A 20,030-nucleotide genomic window follows, 5' to 3' on the forward strand; every position below is an offset into this window, starting at 1 on the left:
CGGGTATCGGCCCCACTCCTCCGCTCTCTGGAAAAGCGACCCCAGCCAGCCTCTTTCTGAAAGCCCCCAGAGCCCTCCTCTCTTCTCCCATTTCCTGTCTTAATTACGCACTCCTTTGTGCCGTTGTTGTTTTTTTTCTTCCTTCCCTCCTCCTGTCCTGCCTCCCCTTCTTCTTCTCTTGATCCCTCATCCCCTCCCTACTCACTGTCTGTCTCTCACTCTTTTTTTTTTTTTTTTTTTTTGTGGAGAGATGAGGACCAAGATTTTGAAGTTTGAAGTCTGTTGCGGGGACCGTCCTTGGCCGTCCCCCACCACCACCACCACCACCTCCCACAACCCAGCTCCCCTTCTCCCTTCCATCGTCTCTCCACCTGAAAGGGAATACTGTGTTTTCGATGCATAAAAGGCTTGGCGCTGTCAACAGGATGAATCCACCAGGGCCCATGGAAAACATACTCAGAGCTGCAGCTACAGTTTCTCTGAAAGGGGAGAGAGGAGGAGGAGGAGGAGGAAGAAGAGGGTGGGTGGGTGAGTGAGGGAGGCAGCTGGAAGGGATTACTGTGCAGTTTCATAGGCAACACAATTACAAACATACCAAGTGTTAACTTGGCTGTGCAGCATAACACCAATGATGGAGTTTGGCTCTGGAATTGGGGAAAGCCTTTTTTATTTTTTTGGATGTTTGTATGCACGTGTGTGTGTGTGTGTGTGTGTGTGTGTGTGTGTGTGCGTAGAGTTTGAGGGGTGTTCACAGCTGTGCACAGTTATACAAAACTTCTTGAGTCCCTTCACAGGTATATTAAAGTTTCACAATGAAAGAGAACAAGGGGAAATTTTTTGAAATGTAGAGGTGTTGTAAACACAATGGACATATAAACCAAGTGGGCACCTCTGCTGTGACAAAAACAGGTTTGTCGCCGTCCTGCACAGGATCCGATTACCGAGCCAGGGCATTGAGGCGAGACCAAGAGAGGGTGACCTTGTCTGTGGCGAAATCTGACACAGGTTTTCACATGCTGGGTGGGGGATTTTTTTTTTTATCTCTTCCTCCCTCCCTCCCTCCCCCTCTCTCTCTTACTCCGTCTTGTTATCTCCTGCAATAGGTGGCTAATTGCTCTGATGTTGTAGATTACATTTAGCGTGCAGCTCATATTGTTTGTGTGCAGCGCAGTAAGACGTAAACGTAGATACGGTTGAAATATATTCCAGGTTCATAGAGTGAGACGCGATTAATTCTTCGGGAAAGCTGCTCGTTTTTTTGGAGAAACGTACAAATCGGATCACTTTACAAAAATACACTTGAATGTATTTTACATTAGATACAGGTTTTCAGCTTTTCCTCGACATCAAGCCAAAATAGCAGCAGCAGAAAAAGAGCTGAATAAATTCCTGAAGGAATATTATTCTGAGCTCAGAGAGGAGCTTGACTTCATAGAAAGTCATAGAAAAATTCTGCAAATTTGCATCAGGGTAATAATAGAGGCATTGTTATTTTGGTATAGTTTAAAAACAGCCACAGAAACATTCAAACAGCACTTCTACAGTTCATAAAACTTTTTTTATATTGACCCTGTTGATTAAGTTTTACAATCTAGTTCCACCTATTAACCGCACTCTTCTGATTTTCCAAACTCTAACTTTACCTGGAAAGCCTTTGATGGAAATTAAATAAATTCTTTGAAAGATCTGCATTTGACATTGTGAAAGTCAAAGAGTTGTAGAAAAAGAATGTTTCATCGTATGGGAATACCCCAAAAATGTCTTTTAAACCGTATTTATCTTCAACTTATGAAGAAATACAAAAGTTCACAGAAGTCTTTGTCATGAAACACTTGGAATTTCATATCAGGGTCACGGGGCTCCATGTGTGTAAACAGCATAGCTCATTGAATTTATACATATCAAGTGATGCATACAGATGCTGTGCAGCTGTGTCATGAGTGTCGTAGCATATCTAGCGCCTTCATGGAGGTCCGTTATAGTACTACTTTAAATCATTGTTTTCTTTGTATAACAAGTATGGAGACTGCTGTCGTGTGGTTTGCAAAAATGCATACAGTGGTGAAACTGACAAATTTAGGAAACTATGATAAACTAAAGCATTGTGGGAAGGCCTGTGAGCCCACAACAACCAACAGGCAGATCACCGAGGCAACACATATTAATGTTATAACGCAACCACATCCACTGCTAATGGCAACATTTATTTCTACGAGGTACTCCGCATCGACTAACACATAAATAAGATATGCTCACAACATGACGGTGATACTTAGTGTATTATGTCAACAAATAGTGGTGAAACAATAAGGTTTGAATCAAAATCTGTATTCTGCAGAGACAGCTACTATTGGCCGTGAGCTGAGGACTTCCACTGGTGTTTAATTTGTATATCCCACAGAAGTATTAGAAAAATTGTACACCACTGTCCAAAATAACGCCCCGTTCATTCCTTTGAAAGTTGTTCACTGGGTGCAAACGCCAAAAAAAAGTTCTCGGAGCTCCCGCTTTGGCCAGTAGAGCATAGAGTCCTTCTCTGATCAAGCCAGTTGAGAGGATACGTGTTGGAGACTGACATCCTGTTGACTCGCCGCATTCATGAATGGCATAAAATAATTGAATGTAGTTTGTTGATTGCTATAGGTGTGACTTAAGCAATGTAAGTATTGGGTAAACTCAATAAAATCTCAAAAAAAAGTGTTAAAAATGCCCAATAACAACTTTCCAGTGCCCAACATGTCGTCTTCAAATAACATTTTTTTGTCCGGCTGTCTGTCCAAAACCTGAAAATAATCAATTTACAATGACTAATCGTTTCAGTGCTACTTCCTACACTCTGTCAGCAGAATGTAGAAAGTAGCGGTGTGTAAAAGGTGTCAAGGCTGACATCATGATTGATGGATTAGATAGGTCCTGTCTTACTCCACCTTTATGTTATTGTCTCTGTGTGACTCTATCTATCTATTTCTTGTTTTCTGTCTCTCTGGACACACACAAACACATACACACACCTACATCTACATGTAGAGACACACACACTCCCCTCTCTTACCCGAGCCCTGTCTCAGCTCAGGATGAGGGTAAACAAGCTAATGTTTAGATTTCATGGAAGTGAAAACCGATCCGTCCGAGTCGGCTCTGTCACTCAGCAACACGCCTGTTTATGTTTGTCTCTTCGGTAAGTATCTGTGAGTGGCAGCATGTGTGAGCATTCAAGTGTGTGTGTGTGTGTGTGTGTGTGTGTGTGTGTGTGTGTGTGTGATGGTGCACACATGCCTTTATATGAAGCCTCTGTGTTTAAGAGCAGGAGGATGTTGCAAACAGGTTGTTGTGGAGAAATTCTGGCCTCCACAGACATTGACCTCCTGATGATGATGATGATGGTCAAAGAGAAGATGGGGGGTGGTGATAGTGGTGCTGGTGTAGTGGTACCCTGTTGCAATTACAAGTGAAAATCTGTGATCTTTGGCTACATACATAATACTGTCATCTTTTTTTTGTCACCAAGCAACAGCTTTTCAAAACACACAATAAAACGTGAGCCTGCAAAAATAATGATTTTACATAAAAGTTTTCAATATTTCATGGTGCAACTATTGCCAACGTGTTGTCAACAATGTTTTTTAAAGGAGTCTGACATAGATCGGTCATAATGTTGCAAAACTAAACCATAACACTGTCCTCAAATAACAACATCAGGTGAAGCATTAAAAAATAAACAGATGATATTATAAAGGATTAGCTTGGCACAGTCAAGGCCTTTGGGTTTATTTTGTTATTGTTTCTGAGCAGTGCAGTCAACAATGAAATCCGATTGATCTGATATGTTTTATTTGTGGAGTTTGTCCGTTTTCTTGCAAAATTCTGTAACTTTAATAGCAACCATATTTCAAGACGAAGTAGTGTTTTTTGATCTGGCTAATTATCAGTTTCCATTCATGTCACATTTGAGGTAATTTATTAGAGTGATTGTGATATCTGATTTTAAAAAGTTAAGTGACAAAATCAATGCAAGACATGATGTTCATCGTGGTGGATGGATGTATCTCATGCAAGTCTATGCAGATGATTTTTAATACCATAAGGAAATGAATGAAAACCATACGGAAAACCATATCCTGCGTCATGCCGTAGTAAAAGTATGTGATTTGTAGCAGACGGGCAAAAACTTTGCCATAAGTGCGAGGTGAATCTCAGCCTCGTAGCACATTTTTTCAAAGCAAAAATCCCTCAAGTCCTTTTTTCCGCTTTTTTTTTTTTTTTTTTTTTTTGCACCACTGCATGACGACAAGGGCTGTCAGAGAAACACAAAGCACTCAGGGTTGCGTGTTAGGAGCCACCTGAATGGCACCAGGCCTAACGAGAGCCCGGCAGGGACCCCGAGGTGGGCCTGGCACCTGCAGTCTGTCTCTGGGGGGAAAGTGGGGGCTCTGTGTGTGTGTGTGTGTGGATGGGTGGGTGGGTGTAGGAGGGGGGATGGGAGGTGTGTGTGTGTGTTTCTGTGTGCTTTCAACAGAAACCATTAGTATGCATGCATGTGAGTTTTTACATGCATGTAGTAGATGGGAGGGCGGTTAAGATGTCACTGTCAACAGCCAATCATTTGACCTCTGTTAGTCAGCGTGGTCGGTGTGACGGTCGCTCGCTGAAGAGGAAGATATTTATCATCCAAAACCGAGGCTACAGCATCTACTGAGATACTGAACGGGAAGCACAAGATTATACTGATAATATGAGATTCTTTAAAGTTTTCCTTGTTGTGGTAAACGGCAGCATCTCTGCCACTTTCACTTACCAGTTTGTATTAATTTAAGGCTTAAATCATTGAATTGAGGTTTTTAAGCATGACAACAGTGTTAATGAAGCTGCTAATATCCAGATATCTGGGAAACGTTTGCATATAACAGGTTTTGAATTGATTAATTTGCATTTTTTTAAACAATTTAGGAGCGCAAAGAAAAGCAGGAATCAATCTGTAAACTATGGAACCTCCATCATGTTGGAGGTGGACAGAATAGAACAGTATATATCAGCAAATATGTGTATATTACTCTAAATTATCCCAACATTTTGAGTAATTTGGTGTCATATTTGACTATGAGGTATATACGCCTGATTATTTATTTATTTTAGCCCTATCTGACATCACATCTACATTATATCTGTGTAACAGACTGAGCTCAAATTTTAACCCGTGTACTTGAATGAAGGATGAGCGAGGGAAGTAAAGAAGGAGTGATGGGAAGGAGAGAAGTCCTAACACAGATACATCATACCCAGATCAGCTCTGCATGTTGTCGTTGAACCGCGCTCGTTCCATGAAAATTTGAACATCCACGCACCAGAAGAACGCAGGTACCGTATAACAGGAACGAGACAGTAACGACGGTGACGATGAGACAGGAAGAGCTGGAGGGGAAACGACAGTCGGTTCTGCCGTTTAGTCCGACGCAGCGACTCAACCGGGGGGAGTTTGGAGGGTACCCACAGGCTCTGGGGCGGCTTATGGAAACCAGACCCGGCGAGTTTACACTGAACGCAAGGCCCCGTAGAATTGAACTGCGAACTGCGGACAGCTCACAGGAAACGCCTCTTTGTAAAGCAAACATACATGTATTTTATGGCAGCCGCTTTACTGCTTTTTTATTTTGGGCTCCAATGAGTCGACATTTCAACATGGCCTCGGTCTAATTTCCTCTGCTTTTCTTCACCCCCTTTTTTTTTTTTTTTTTTTTTTTTTTCTTGGTGGACGACCCTTCCCACACACACATTCTGCCCACCTATTCCTATAAAAATAAGGGTGCAGTGGCCATTTTTATTGTCACGGAGGTGTGAGGGCCAGCCAGTCGTAGTTGTTTTGACAGATTCGGGGACTTTATTGCGGCCCCCAGGGCAGCTGCGAGGGTGTGAGTGCCCCCCACCACCACCACCACCTCATCCTCCACCCCCCCAGCCCCAAAAGGAGAGCAACACAGCTGCTGCTACTTCTTCTCCCCCTTCTTCCTCCCCTCATCTCAGCCCCTTCACCTGGTCTCCATATGATCGTGACCCTCACACACACACACACACAAACACATGCACACACCATAAAAGGTAAAAGAGGTGTGACATCTAATTCTGTAATGACCTTATGTTTAGCAACACCATACATATAGACCCTCTCTCACACACCTCTATGTGGTCTTGCCAGGGTTTGGAGTCTGACTCCCGCTGGGGCCACACATACTAAAAAATTAAATGTGTAAATTCACGACAATGTAGGAGGAAAACAAACACCACACTGTGTACGTGTTTATTACAACACGGGTCTTTCTTTCATAGTTTTGGCCGTCGCTCCTCTGTAATAATAACCTTTTGCTCACCAAGTTAATTCCTGGGAACACAGCCATGTGGCAAAAGGTCCCCGGTTGACAATCGTGAGAAAAAACATGGTTAAATCTTTGGTCATCAATCCAAATCGGTGTCCTATATCACACTGTGAGACTTGTCCACCGACGACCGATTTGGAGCTTTGGCGACCAAAGAAAAGCTGGAGCCAAAATTCTGAAAATGTCACAAATTTAAGACCAAAGTCTTACAATGTGACTGCTGCTACGACCCACATCTACAAACACACCAATCAGAATACGACATGAAGTTTAGGGGGAAAACACTTGTTCTCTTTAATACGTCCAGGGCGCACAACAACCAAAAAGATGGAGGTGAAATGAAAAAGAGGTTGTGACTTTGCTGCATTTTTAAAACATCACAGCAGTGCAGATAGATGATGCGAGCTGATGATGCGTCTCTGCTTTCATATACTTTTTTTTCTATTTACACCGTGGTGCTAAGATTCACTGCACATTCAGCGCAACATCTGACAGCCTTGTATTGATTTCGCGCAGTCTGACACAGATTGTGACCGAGATCTTATTATAAGCCACTTGCACAATGTGACATTTAATAAACTTACACCATTGTTGTTGTTAGCAGGTTAGATATTTGGAAGATACTGTAAAACAAAAGAAAATGGTGAAATTATTTTACTCTGTAAAATCAGTCACATTTACAAACCTACTTCCTGTACAGCAGTTGTGCATGTGCGCCAACATATCCGATGATCTTATTGTCAGTTTTAATTCCAAATAAAGTGGTTTAGAAATCTAACTGGAGGTTTGTTGACCTGTATGATTATCTTACCACTCGTGTTTCTTGCCTTGTTGGATTTCATTGTAGCGATGTTGCCCTTTTACCCACATCTCACATGTTATTTTGGTAAGTACAATGCAATAATCACTGATTGAAATGATGGCCAAGACAACATAAAGAACTGTCCTAATATAAGCATTCCTGTAGTACTTAATGGGCCAGCCATGCTGAAATTCTGTCCATTCACCTTTAGTTAAAGGTGTTCAACAATGATTCTTAGTCTGGATAGCGACAACAAGTTCAAATGAAAAGAATTAAAAGATTGAACACAGTTTGAAGATGTTTTTCCAAAACTAGATGTGTTTGTTTTAGGAGCCATTCAGCATTTCTTTTGCATTTTAGGGGGAAATACTTGAACTAATTTGAGACCATTTCTGTTTTGCTCTACCGTGGCAAACAGTCATTTTTCTAAGAGCAGAAATCACCTGTTCAAATGGTTTAAACCTCATTTTAAAACTACAAATCTTGACTTCCTCCTGGCTGTGCGGAGTATGTGGGACAGTAGGGGGTTAACTGCACCAGAGTTATTTGGTTCTTGGACACGGTGGCCTCGCCTGCCGGATGCAAGTTTGACTCAAGGGCAAAATCCAGAGTGAAAGCCTCTCATGTTTTTGACTGGTTGCCAACTCTGCTCTCTCTCTCTCTCTCCCTCTCCCTCCCTCTCTCTCACTCTCTCTCTCTTTCTATCGCTCGCTCGCTCGCTCTCCCCTTGTCACTCTCATCCCTCTCTCTCTCCTCCGCGCTGTCCCCTCCTCTCTCTGATTTACTCTCTCTTTCTCCCCGCTCCGTTCCTCCTCTGATCCTCTCCCACATCAAAATCAGGGCTGACATAAAGCAGGTCCAGAGTCCCTCTGAGCACAGCACGGCCTCGTCCAAAATTATGTCATCTTTTTTAGAAAGATGTGGTGTGCAAAACTCTTTCGGTAGTTAGTATAAACCCGCTGTAGTTACAAGTCTACAAGCGGGACTCGAAGGAACTGAAAAACAAAACATATCTGATAAGTTGTTTTGTTTGACTTACGGCCGACGGATGACATGAAGCTTAAGGATGTTTTCACACACTTTGAGAAGTTTTTTCTACACCGAGGCCAGTTTTCTCCAAGTATTTGGTATGTTTTAGTACGAAAGCAGCTGTCGGATTCAGACGCAGTACGCGATACGCTCCAGACGTCACTTCAAGTTGAATAAGAAGTATCAATCAGTAAGAAAAAAAACATGTTATGAAAAAACACTAATGAAGCAATAAGGTTCTTCTGCATTACGACACGCCGCATACCCAAGCATGACTGGATTTCCTCACTTTTGCACAGTATTAGTAAATAAAGCACTAGTAGATAAATTGAGCTTCTCCCTAAAGAGTGTGCAAAATCCATCAAGGTTTTAGCAGCTACTTCCTTTTGATTTACCAGCAAAGTAGACTTTCAGAATCACCATAATACCCAAAAGATTGTTGTTGACGCCAACATTTTCCAACATGAAGTCAGTCCCCCTGTATTAACTTCCCTAAATCTGAACTCCAGAAGAAGACCTCTCTGACCTTTCTGTGAGCTTTTGGTTCCCATGGCGCTCTCTGCATTTTTTTGTTTGGCATGCGCTCCGCATAAATCCAGGGTGGCCCATCTCCGAGTCGGTATGACTCACCGAAGGCCTCCGAGGATTGCGGACTGACAGGTTAGGAAACCGCATACAGCGAATGCCTTCAGGCAGGGAACAAAGTCAACTCATGTCTCCTCAGGCAAGCCACTTATTCAAGCCAGACAACCTGCTATCATCCCGCACAATCGGAAAAAACAAAAAAAACACCAACAAAAAGAGTTTTTAAAGAAATGTTTCACCAGATGTGCGAGGAAGAACTTAGTCATCATGTTCAGTATCATGCACCCGGTCTTTCTTATCATTTTTTTTTTATTTTTTTTTATTTGATCTGAAGGGAGTGTGAGTAACAAAGCAGATCTATTCTCGATTCATCCGCACCGTGTCTAAGCCTCCATCTAAGAATAAGACACCTGAAATCGCGGGGGCGTCCGTTTGTAAACAGTTTGTAGACGGAGCAGGTCAGATTTGAAGCTGGCCAAGAATGTGCTCAGCAACAATGCTCCAAGGAGAAGATTCCCAGCATTCCTCACTGGTTAGGGAGAGGTACCGGCCTTCACAGATAGGAAGTCGTCTGTCATTAGGGGGTAATCACTTCTAGAGGAGGATTGCAATGCCTGGAATGATTACTGCAGTGAAACTTGGCGCGGAGAGAGAGCGGATGAGTTTTTTTTTTTTTTTTTTTCTCCTCCTCTCCTGTCTTTCTGTTTTCTCTCCTTGTGTGTTTTGATCAGCTTGACTGATCCGGCGTAGGCCTCACTTGTTTTTCAAAACTTTCTCACCATTGCACTGTGCTTAATTTCGCCCTGCAGGGAAGTCCACAGCCCATATTCACCCCGGCTTTTGTGGCGTATAAATGGTGCAGTGTTGACTTAAAGCTAGTTAGTATTTCTTACCTAGGGGCATTTCTAATTACTAATGGCTCATGTGTAATGATGCCTATCATGTCAGTGGTGCAACAAGGTGGATGCAATCCGTCATGCAGACTTGTGTTAAGAAAAACAGAGACTGCGTTTTGTTGATGGTGGCTCGCTGTCTCCCACGCCACTTATCTGTGTTTGTTTGTATGGTTTTAGTCCTGTGGTCCTTTCAAGTGGGCTGTCTGGGTCCCCTTGGTCTGGCTGTTTTTGTCCTCTCCTCTCTTTTCTCCTCCCCTCCCCTCCCTCCCCTCCTTCCCTCCCGTCCCTCTTCTCCTGCCTTCTGCCAGTCGAGCCAAGACTTCAGGTGGAATGATGCCGTTACGAAAAGAGCCCGTCAACGCTTGCCCGGCATGCCAAGCCAAGTATTTGTCTTTCGGGGTCCCCCCTTTACCTCCTCCCCCCTCCCTCCCCCCCTCTCCTCCTCTCCTACCCCCACCCCCAGATCCTTGAGAACAGGAAGTATATCTTGTTAAGTGATGGATGGGCCCCCTGCTCTTGCTGAGAGGAAAGGGGGAAAAAAGCCTTTCTTTCCCTCCAGGGCAGTCAGATGAGTTTAGCAGTCTCAAAGCTGAGGGTCGGCTCTGCTTTTTTGGGAGCGCCTTGGAACCCTTGGAGCCCGAGCGCCTGGAAGCCACAGAACGGGCACTTCTCCATTATGTGTGCGGAGAGAATTAACGACTGATAAAGTAGCAGGCGGCATTTTTGCAAAAGAAAAAAAAAAAAAATTAAAAAAAAAAACCAAGTCAAAGAGCGTTTACTGGAATTCTGCCTTTACTTTTGCTTACATGCATGCTTGTGTATGTGCATTTGTTTGTCAGTGTGTGTGCGCGCGCTTGTGCGTGTGTGTGTGTGTGTGTTATTTAACCGGGGGTCAGCAGGTTTGTGTTGGCATGCAGCCGCCAGATCGCTCCAGGGAGAGCAACTCAGGAAGTGTCCCTGGCACGTCCTCTGCATAGTGCAATACGCACCGCCGCGACTGGCTCGACCTGCTGTGACAACCACAGACTGCAATCCCCGCTGCACCCGCCTCACCTCCTGCACACACACACACACACACACACACACACACACAAACCTACAATACCCGCTAACCTGCGGGAAGAGCAGCGACAACAGACTCTCATGTGTTGTTTTATCGTTGCTTCGCCAGACGCGTCCTATCAAGTTCCCCCAAGTTTTTTCTGAGCCCGTACGACTTTAATTCAACACAGCAACCCTCAAACCTGCCATCCATCCATCTCCCAGCAGGTCTCTCCAACAGCCACTCTTCCTCCACGGTGACGTTATTCCTCTGTAATCGTTTTTTATACCAGCGGTTCGTCACACACACACACACACACACACACAGCCAGACCCCTTCTTCTTAAACGAGTGGAAGAATCCCTGAAAAACAAGAACATTTCCTCTCTTGATCCATTGCTCCTTTGTCAGTCACGGCTCTGTTGTGGTTACCTAAGGGTAGCTACTAATGTTTGTCTCCAGTTTCCATCCTCTCATGTTCCACATACATATACAGGAACACAACAAAGCAACAGATAAAAGGCAGGAAAAACTGTCCATCGCCCTTGTAAATGGAAATTGGTTATCCAGAGGGGAAATAAAGAAAAACCATTAAAAGAAACTCTTAAAATTGCATCCGGCACATTTTCCGAGCAGATGGACTTAAAATGTAACATGGCAAAAAAAAAAAAAAAACATTTGATGTTTTATATTATTGTACCTCCAGTGCGGGGCTGCTCAAGGTGCCGCGATAAGGCCGAGTGTAACTTATTTTTTCAGAATTTCATACTTGACTTTGAAAACAGCAGTTGACAAAAGAATCTCACCTCCCGGTCATTTCAGTAGCTGTTCTTGATTATATTACATGGTCTTCATCAGCAGATGTTTGCTCAGTGTTATGGAACAGTAGATGTTCAAATTTCCACTTCAATTTCAAAGTTCAATCTTTAACTCGGAAACAGCAGTCGACCAAAAAAATGTCAGCTCAAGTTCCATTTAATGTCATGTCTGTTGATTATTTTTACAACTAACCTATGTATCATTTACTCTATAAAATGTTAGAAAACAGTGACAAATGCCCATTATAATATTCTGGAGCCCAGGTTGACATATTTAAATTGCTTGTTTTGTCTGATTAACTGTTTAAAACCCAAAGAAATTAAGTTTACAAAGATATAAAACAGAGAAAAGTAGCAAATCACATTTGAGAGGCTGCAACCGGTGAATTTTTGCTTCATCAATGACTAACAATTAATAGATTATCCAAATTGTCAGACAGGATGACGTGCCGTAAGCGTTCATAGTCCATGTATATAAAAGAAACAAGGCCGTGGGGCTGGGGAGATTTGTGTTGTATGCAGAAGAGCGGGAACAGCAGTGTGATGACTATGTAAACAAGAGTTCAAAGGCTGCTGGTCCAGTCCCTCCAACCCTCACTGATCACTCCTGACGTGACCTCCTGCATGGCTTGCGTCTGCGTGTGTCTCCTGCCTCGTCTCCGCCGGCCGGGGTTTAGCCCCGCTGTGGCCTGTCTGGCCCGAAGCCAGGGGCTCCACTGTCTTTACAACCAGGCTTCATTGAGTCTCGGTAGAAGAACAACAATGAAACTGTCAGTTCCAGTTGATGTTTGTTTTTATGCTGATTTTTTTTTTTTTTTTTTTTTTTTCATTCCGGCGCTGAAATTAAATGCAAATTTCACGGTGAGAGAAATTATATTGTTTTAAAAATCCCCACTGTTCTTCAGCTAGCTGGCTGGTCAAACGGATACGCAACCTAAACCCTAACAATACTACAACGTTACCGCCGCTTGTCACGGGCCCCGGCTGAGGGGAGCGAACGGAGACGGGGCATATTTGTCTGTGTTTGAGAGGCGCCTGCCACTTAATGACGTCTGACAAGCGAGACAGCAGCGGCTTCGGGTACTCGAGGACTGTTTTGGGGTCACAGAGATGTGATCTGTAGGAAGTGGAAGGTTTATCAGATAACGTCAACATTCTCTCCACACCGACTGCTGGAAGTGGAAAACTGAAATTTCACAGTTTTTTATTTTAGATATTTAGCTGAGCTGTAGTTCTTAGATCTTCTCTCATTGCAAGGAAGCAGTAAGGAGGTCAAAGGTCAAGCTGGTACGTCAGATGCTGAACGTCTTCTTTCTGTCCTACAGGCTCTGATGCGTCCGGGTCGCCTCGACCGAATCGTCTACGTGCCTCTCCCGGATGCTCCGACTCGACGGGAAATATTTTCCCTCCAGTTTCGTAACATGCCCGTGGTCGAAGACGTGTCTCTTGACGACCTGGTGACTCGGACAAACAAGTACTCCGGAGCGGAGGTGAGTCATGTTTTCTTATTGAGATTAATTTTGGAAGAGTGCAACAGGAAAAGAAACATAAACATAAACAAGAAAAGCAGTGACCATGACGATACGCGAGACAAACATTCATCGCTTCCCAAGAATGACACCAAAGAATATTTATGAAATGAAGGACATCTGTGATAAAAATACAGTCTGTTGCAGAAATAAGGTTTTTAATCAACTTAATTAAACTTATTATGAGTTTAATGACTTACTGTAACTCTGTGAAGGGGTTAAAAGAATGCATTGATAATATTTTCGCATAAAACTCACTCCACTATGAACAAATATCTGACTATAAAACAAGTATTAAAACAAATTCCACACAAGAAGTAAACTCAAGATTCAAGCGTCATGTGTTCTTAATACTCATCCAGCCGCTTGCCGTAAGTCCAACTTGATTTTACAGATTATCTGGCCTACTTAGATTTAGTTGAGTTTTTGCAAGGCTGCTGCCTTTTCCAAAGTCAACAAAAGAAAAAGAAAAAAAAAATTGCAGTGCTGTTTTTTGCCTCGCATAGTTTTTTAGATTGTTTTGATTCGTGATATAACAAGTTGTTGTTTTTTTTTTTGTTTCTGGACAGATGTTTGAGGGTTTGAGTGTGACAACCACGCCATTCACTTCTCAGACATCCGTGTCAGCTCGAGCTGGAAAATAAGAGTGAATATCTCACTAGGACAAGAGCAGTTACCTTGAAACAGGTTTAATAATGTCACGGAAGTGACTGTTTACCTTTTGATAAGAAAACAATATGATTTAATCATACTAACATAAAAGATAATGACTTTCTTTCATTGACTATCTCGCTCTGAGGAAGTAAAATTCAAAGTACAAATATCCCACAAGAAAGCTCTGCCTGCCTTCTAACATTACAAAACCTTTCACAAGAGAAACACTACGTATGTCAATGTGACCTCATGCCTTCAAATGTTCATGTTCATGTTTTTTTTTAGGAGATCAGTAGGAAGAGCCTTCTGCATTCCCTCGCTGTCACTACCCAGATTTTCACTGTAGGTCCAGAGGCTTCTGATTTGACAAGCCAGGCGTCTTCAAACTTTTGGCTACCCGCTGACCCCCCAAATACAACTTTTCTTTAAAAAGACATGACATTCTGTGACCCGCGCCGCCGAGAGATGTTACTGTGCTTTCCATGATGTCTGTGTGGAGTCTGCACTGTGTCACAGAGAGCGCACTCGTGATCTCACAGCGGACTGGGAATAATCGTACAAACGCTCCTTTGTGTGACAGATTTGTCTCTCTGCATCCGTCGGCCGCCGCGTGATTCACATTGTCTCGAGCAGAGAAATTGCAACAGTCCTCAATGACAGAAATCATTCAGGAATTTACAAGAAACTGTGTCGTTAATGACTTTTTTGGCAAACGAACTCAATCGTCTTACTGGAAGTTCAGGAAGGTTTATATTAGATTTCAGTGGCTTTTAAATGTATTTTTTTTTGTACGGAGTCTGGCAAACACTCCCTTGTTTAGTTTCTCTCTATCTGTCTTGTTCTTTGTGAGGGAAATCATGTTTGTCTTTGACCTTCAATGTGACTCATAGTTCATACACCATGCGTCAGAAAAAAAAACATTCCCCTAAAATGCGCGGTCCTTCCCTCTGAATGTAAGTCTCCGCCGTATATTTAGACTTTTAAGGGTTACGGACATGATAGAAATGTCATGCAGGTCTGACAGGCTTGGAAAATAACCGTTTTTAAGTGATTCAGACGCTAGCGTGCCTTGGCAGGCTGTGAAAACACAGATTTCATTGTTGTCCCAGTCATGCTCTCTCTATGTGACATGTTTGTGAGTACTGCCGTGTACTGAAGAATCTGTGATATGTTGTTTCTTTTTCGTCCGCCGGAGATAGCGCGAGTTTGTTTTTGATCTCGACACAGAAAGCTCCTCGAAAAGGCCAGAAAAGGAACCGAGCAGAGCCAGAAAGACCTTTTAGTTTAATGTCCAATCAGGATTTAAGGGTGTAAGAATGAGAATCCTGAAGTCAATCAACAGAAAATGAACCGACAACTTGTTTTTGATTAATCATTTGAGTGCTTCTCTTTTTTTTCTATACTTATAAATTGATTATATTTGGGTTTTGGGCTGTTGGTCGACAAAACAAGACAGTTAAAGACATCACCTTGACATTTAGAAACTTACAACGGACAGTTTTCAATGATTTATATGTTTGATTATATTTATTTTAGCTTTTCAGTTGCCACCCTAGTTTGCACCACTTACAATCAAATCTGATCAAATCTTACCCACATGGATCTGATTTTTTGTGTTGAATTCTTTATAAATTATAACTTATTTAATTATGTTAAATAACACAGAAATACTTGAGATTTGAAGCCATATTTCCAGGTGCTTTAACATGTAGAAACACATGCAGGTCTACACATCAGTTTCCCTTTCAACAAGCTCAGAAAACTAGTTTATCAGTTATAAAAATCAAGCGATAAGGACAGCGAGGTGTCGAGGTGTTTCCGTCTTTTCTTTTGACATAACGATCCTTCTCCAGGGGGCAATCTGAGGTTATCTATAGGTCCTTCTCATATCCTTAAAGTATACGCTCTCTCTCTCCCTGCTTCCAGACTAGGCAGCCCCCACCCAAAAAAAAAAAGCAGCCTTAAGCAGGCGTACACCTGGAGGAGGTATGCGAGTTAGAAACCAATCCCCCACTATCAGGTGTTGCGTTTTGACATCGGGGTTTCTGGGATAGTGTCTCATCTGCGGAATGGAGGTTTGCAGTCACTTGCCGTCGAGTTCTTGAAACCCCACGAAAATATTCAACAGACGTGCCACAGTCAAGCTGATAAGAGTAAAAGAAGAAGAAGAAGCTGGGTATCACCTGTGTGTACGTATTATATTTAACATACCGACGCTATAGATGAAATTAGATTAGATGAAACTTTAAACTTCCCTGATCACTGAGGGGAAGTTTGAGAGAAAACAGGATACAGATAACAGAGCAACACAGTACTGAAGATAATGCAGCGTTTACAAGAAAAGAGGACCGAGGGACAAATAAAACAAATCAGTGAATCGAGTAAATAAACACACTAAATGCGACAGCTGATTGGTCGCATCTCGTCTCACAGACTGCAGGCAGCAGCAGGAGGTTTGACCTTTTAAAGTCATTTTAATGGATAATATATATTTTTAGCATATCAATACCCAGATTTCTTTTTTTTTTTTTGTACATGGATGTTATGACCACACACAGCCAAAAAGTTGTTGTGCTTCCTTCTGCAGGAAGACACCACTAACCACAATTTACAGTAAGTAAAGTCCTCTCGCAGCGTTGACCACTGTTGAGAACGCTTACGGTCATAGAGGCTGAAAAGAAATCAGCCAAATCAGCCGCCAATTATGTGAGTTCCTCTGACTCAAACATAACAGGAAAAGATAAACCGCACTGTTTGCACTACAAATAATGTTTTGGAAATTCCATTTTTACCAAGATTCATGTGTGTTATTGGCTTTTTAATCCGCGTGTTAAATAAACAAAGACCATTCTCCGACGTGTGTTTTGAAAAATAAAAAAAACCAAAGATCCTCCCCTTATACGCTGTTTGTATGATTCCCCCTGTGGGTTAATATGTAAAAAAAAGTTTCACATAAAATTAAAAAAAGTATTTGAAATATTCATCAACAAAAGGACATAGCTGAGTTATAGTTGAGATGATTAAGAAGATAACAGTATCATTTACAGGAAAAATATTATGACATTCGATTCCTTTTACTCAGTGACTTAACACATAATAAACAACACTTATGATCATCTGTTGATGCTTCCCGAACCAGTCTTGGCATGCAGCAGATATTATTACATACAGTATTATGCAATAACATTTTTGCACATGAGAAGTTTACCCTGGATGTTTACACATTTTTTTTCAGTCGGTATTGTGACAAGCTTGCACACATCCTATATCAGTCCGAAACATCTCGTACGGAGAGGAATCGCCTTGCAGTGGACATTTAGAGTAGCTGAACCTCTCCGCCTCAGTGTGACAGAGCACTGAGCCATTATATTTGACTTGGCACGCTAACCGGTAATGCAGTAGGCAGCTGGGTGAGCCGCAGCCGACGAGCATCGGTCAGCCGTGCGTCAGGCTAACGCTGCCAGCGAGCGAGCTGGATGAGTGTGGGCTCGTAAATCAACAGTTAGATGCTTATTGAAGCCGGAGGCCACAAAGTAGAGTCCAGTTTCATTTTTCATATCACACACACACACACACACACACTGTCGCTGAATTACTCCCACCCGCCCCCCACCCTCCCCTCTCTGTCTCTCTCTCTCGATCTTTCTCACTTCCTCGCATCGGTCTGTCTCTCTCTGGCTGTCGACTAGTCATATGGAGGCTTTGCAGTTGTGTGACAAATCTTCTGTCAGCCGCAGCTGGTGTCATCATGGAGCAGGAAAGTATTCGGGGGTCTTCTCTTGTTGCAGCACCGCTTCCTGATAGACAACGTTCAGTTTCAGTCTGCTGCATTGATTGCCTACCTGTATATTAATCCATATTAGCAATATTTCTATCAGTATTTGTTGTTTCCAGGACGTATTTCCTTTTAAACAGCAGGACTGGACACACACAGTATGCAAGAATCACATATACCAGCCCTGCAACAACAACAATGAAGCTTATATTAATGTTTCAGACTATTCCAAAGATGTTGAACTGTAGTTTTTGAGGACTTTGTCGCAGTGTCGTATTGTTTGTTAATGATAATTGCATATTTCAGGTAATATTCAAATGACTTCACTCGAAAGTCAGGCCCCCTTTTTCTGCCTATTATCGAGCACAGATGTTCTTTTTTTTTCATTAACGCCCTGCTCCACGCACACACAGTTCCATTCATTCACACCTGGAAGCCGGCCAGTACAACCGCAGTCTTATCTGTCGGCCACTGACATGAAAACAATTGAAGCAACCGCTCAAAGCTGAAGCTCAACTCCAAGTTTTTTAAGTCCACACCCAGATTTATCACCTGTCACCTGGTCACAAGCTCGCTTTATTTAACCTGTAAGTCACCTCTGCCCTAAATTTAGCAGTAAATTTAGAACTGCTGTTGCATAACTGTTTTTTTTTTTTTTCTCAGAGTACCGTGACATCTCTCCTTATGCAAACTCAGAGACAAGAGCGGAGGGTTGATTACTTGTTTGTCTGATGGCGTTTACTGTAGAGGCGATGCACGAACGGGCGCATCGAGCACGTTTCGCTCCTCGGTCTCGGCAGTCTGACTACCTGAAGCTTTGACTTTAATTACATTCCTGAGATTTCAGACTTGTTTTAGAGGAAGGTGAGGCAGGGTCAGCGAGGAGGAGGAGGAGGTGGAGGTGGAGGGGGTCGGGGGTTACGCAGGAGGACGCAGATGTTGTCAGCTCAGAGCTAGAAGCTTGTTAAAATCACCTGTCTTCCTATCTGCCCGGAGTGACATCTGGTTTCCCCAACCCTCACCTTCCCACTAAACCCTCCACCGACAACACACACACACACACACACACACACACACACACACACACTTTTAACTCACACTCAGCACAGAAAATCGCTGCCGGCTCTCCTTCCTCTCACCTCTGCCATCACTCCTCTAAACAGAAGCAACATTTGATACTGTAATCGCAGTGTTGTCACGAAGAAGAAGGGCTTAACTTGCTCCTGGAGGAAGGTGTGATGCTACTCTACTTCTCTCTCTCTCTCTCTCTCTCTCTCTCTCTCTCTCTTTCTTTTTTTTTTTCTATTTATGATCAAGCCCTGACAGGAGAAAACCTGGAGGATTTATTGCACCCTGTCACTTGCACCGAGTCAGTTCCAGGCCTTGTTTGTAGCCTCGCTGGAAAGCTGAAGCCCTATCAGGTTTCAATACAGCCCTTTTTTTTTTTTTTATTAAGAGGTTTCATTTTTTGTTTTGTTTTTTTTTTATATATTTGCTTGTAAATGTATTTAAAAAAAAAAATAAAAGGACTGATATCTGTGTCAAATCATTAGAGCAAATCACTTGATCACACAGATTTATTCTCACACGGTTTTATTTAATGAAGAGAATCACCAGGTAAGACATGTAAACATTTACTTATGTACACTGTCTCATCCTTGGTTCATAAGTCTCAAAAACCTGGAGAAGTTCATCTCATTTGAGCTCGAGCTAAACAAAAACAGCGACAAAACTCACATTTTGGGGTTTGAACATACTGTCTTTATAGTCTTTGGACTAGATGACACTGGAGCTGAATCCAGGGGAATAAATAGAAACTCACTGATCCTGCAGGAAGTTCTTTTCAGTATTCACAAACCTGTTGGAAGTTGTAATGACTTCAAACAAATTAAGCCTGTTAGGACGCCTCGGGACAAACCTTCCAACATGTTGTTAGTTAGAGAGCGATAGGTTAATGCTCATATGTGTGTCAGAAGAAAAACATCAAGACACGTGTCCAAAAAAAACACCTGTGTTGATCAAATTAAAGGTCAACTTCTAATACTTTTAGGGCAACAGGACGCCTGCATTACAAACTGGAGGCATGGAGTTTGAAAGATATTGTTGTTTACTAGTTAGAGACGGTCTAACGAAAGATGCAGTGGATGCAGTCAGGATATCTCAACTTCTACTTCTTTCATTTTTAACATTTTTTTTTTTAAAGGTCCAAATAGGTTGTCTTTTGAGCTGTCCCAAATGAAAGTTGACAATATTAAGAGAGACACGGTGTAATCTTCGGTTGTCAATCAAAAAACAGCGGTGTTAGATCGTATCGGCGGGATACTCATCGCACCATCTGACGTGCCTCAAAAATTGATATTGTAGAGTCTGACACAGATTGCAGCCGAGGCTTTATTAGACCCATCTGACACGTCGTGACTCGTAAGATCTGTTATCACACCGTCTATAGACACCTTAAGCTCCTGCCGGGGTCTGATGTCATGTAACAATACTTGCAATGCTTTGTAATTCTTTTTAACTCCTAGAAAGAAAC

The 20,030-nt window shown here is 42.5% G+C and overlaps 1 protein-coding gene across 1 annotated transcript in view; it reads left to right on the plus strand.

Annotated features, from left to right (window-relative positions):
• Positions 1-20,030, plus strand: part of afg2a (AFG2 AAA ATPase homolog A) — a 123,139-nt gene that overhangs the window by 86,367 nt on the left and 16,742 nt on the right. The window contains exon 16 of the mRNA XM_067599971.1: positions 12,865-13,029. Within this exon, the coding sequence (XP_067456072.1) occupies positions 12,865-13,029 (165 nt within the window). The remainder of the gene's footprint in view (positions 1-12,864; positions 13,030-20,030) is intronic.

This window comes from Thunnus thynnus, chromosome 9, assembly GCF_963924715.1.
Source record: "Thunnus thynnus chromosome 9, fThuThy2.1, whole genome shotgun sequence".
Lineage (NCBI taxonomy): Eukaryota > Metazoa > Chordata > Actinopteri > Scombriformes > Scombridae > Thunnus > Thunnus thynnus.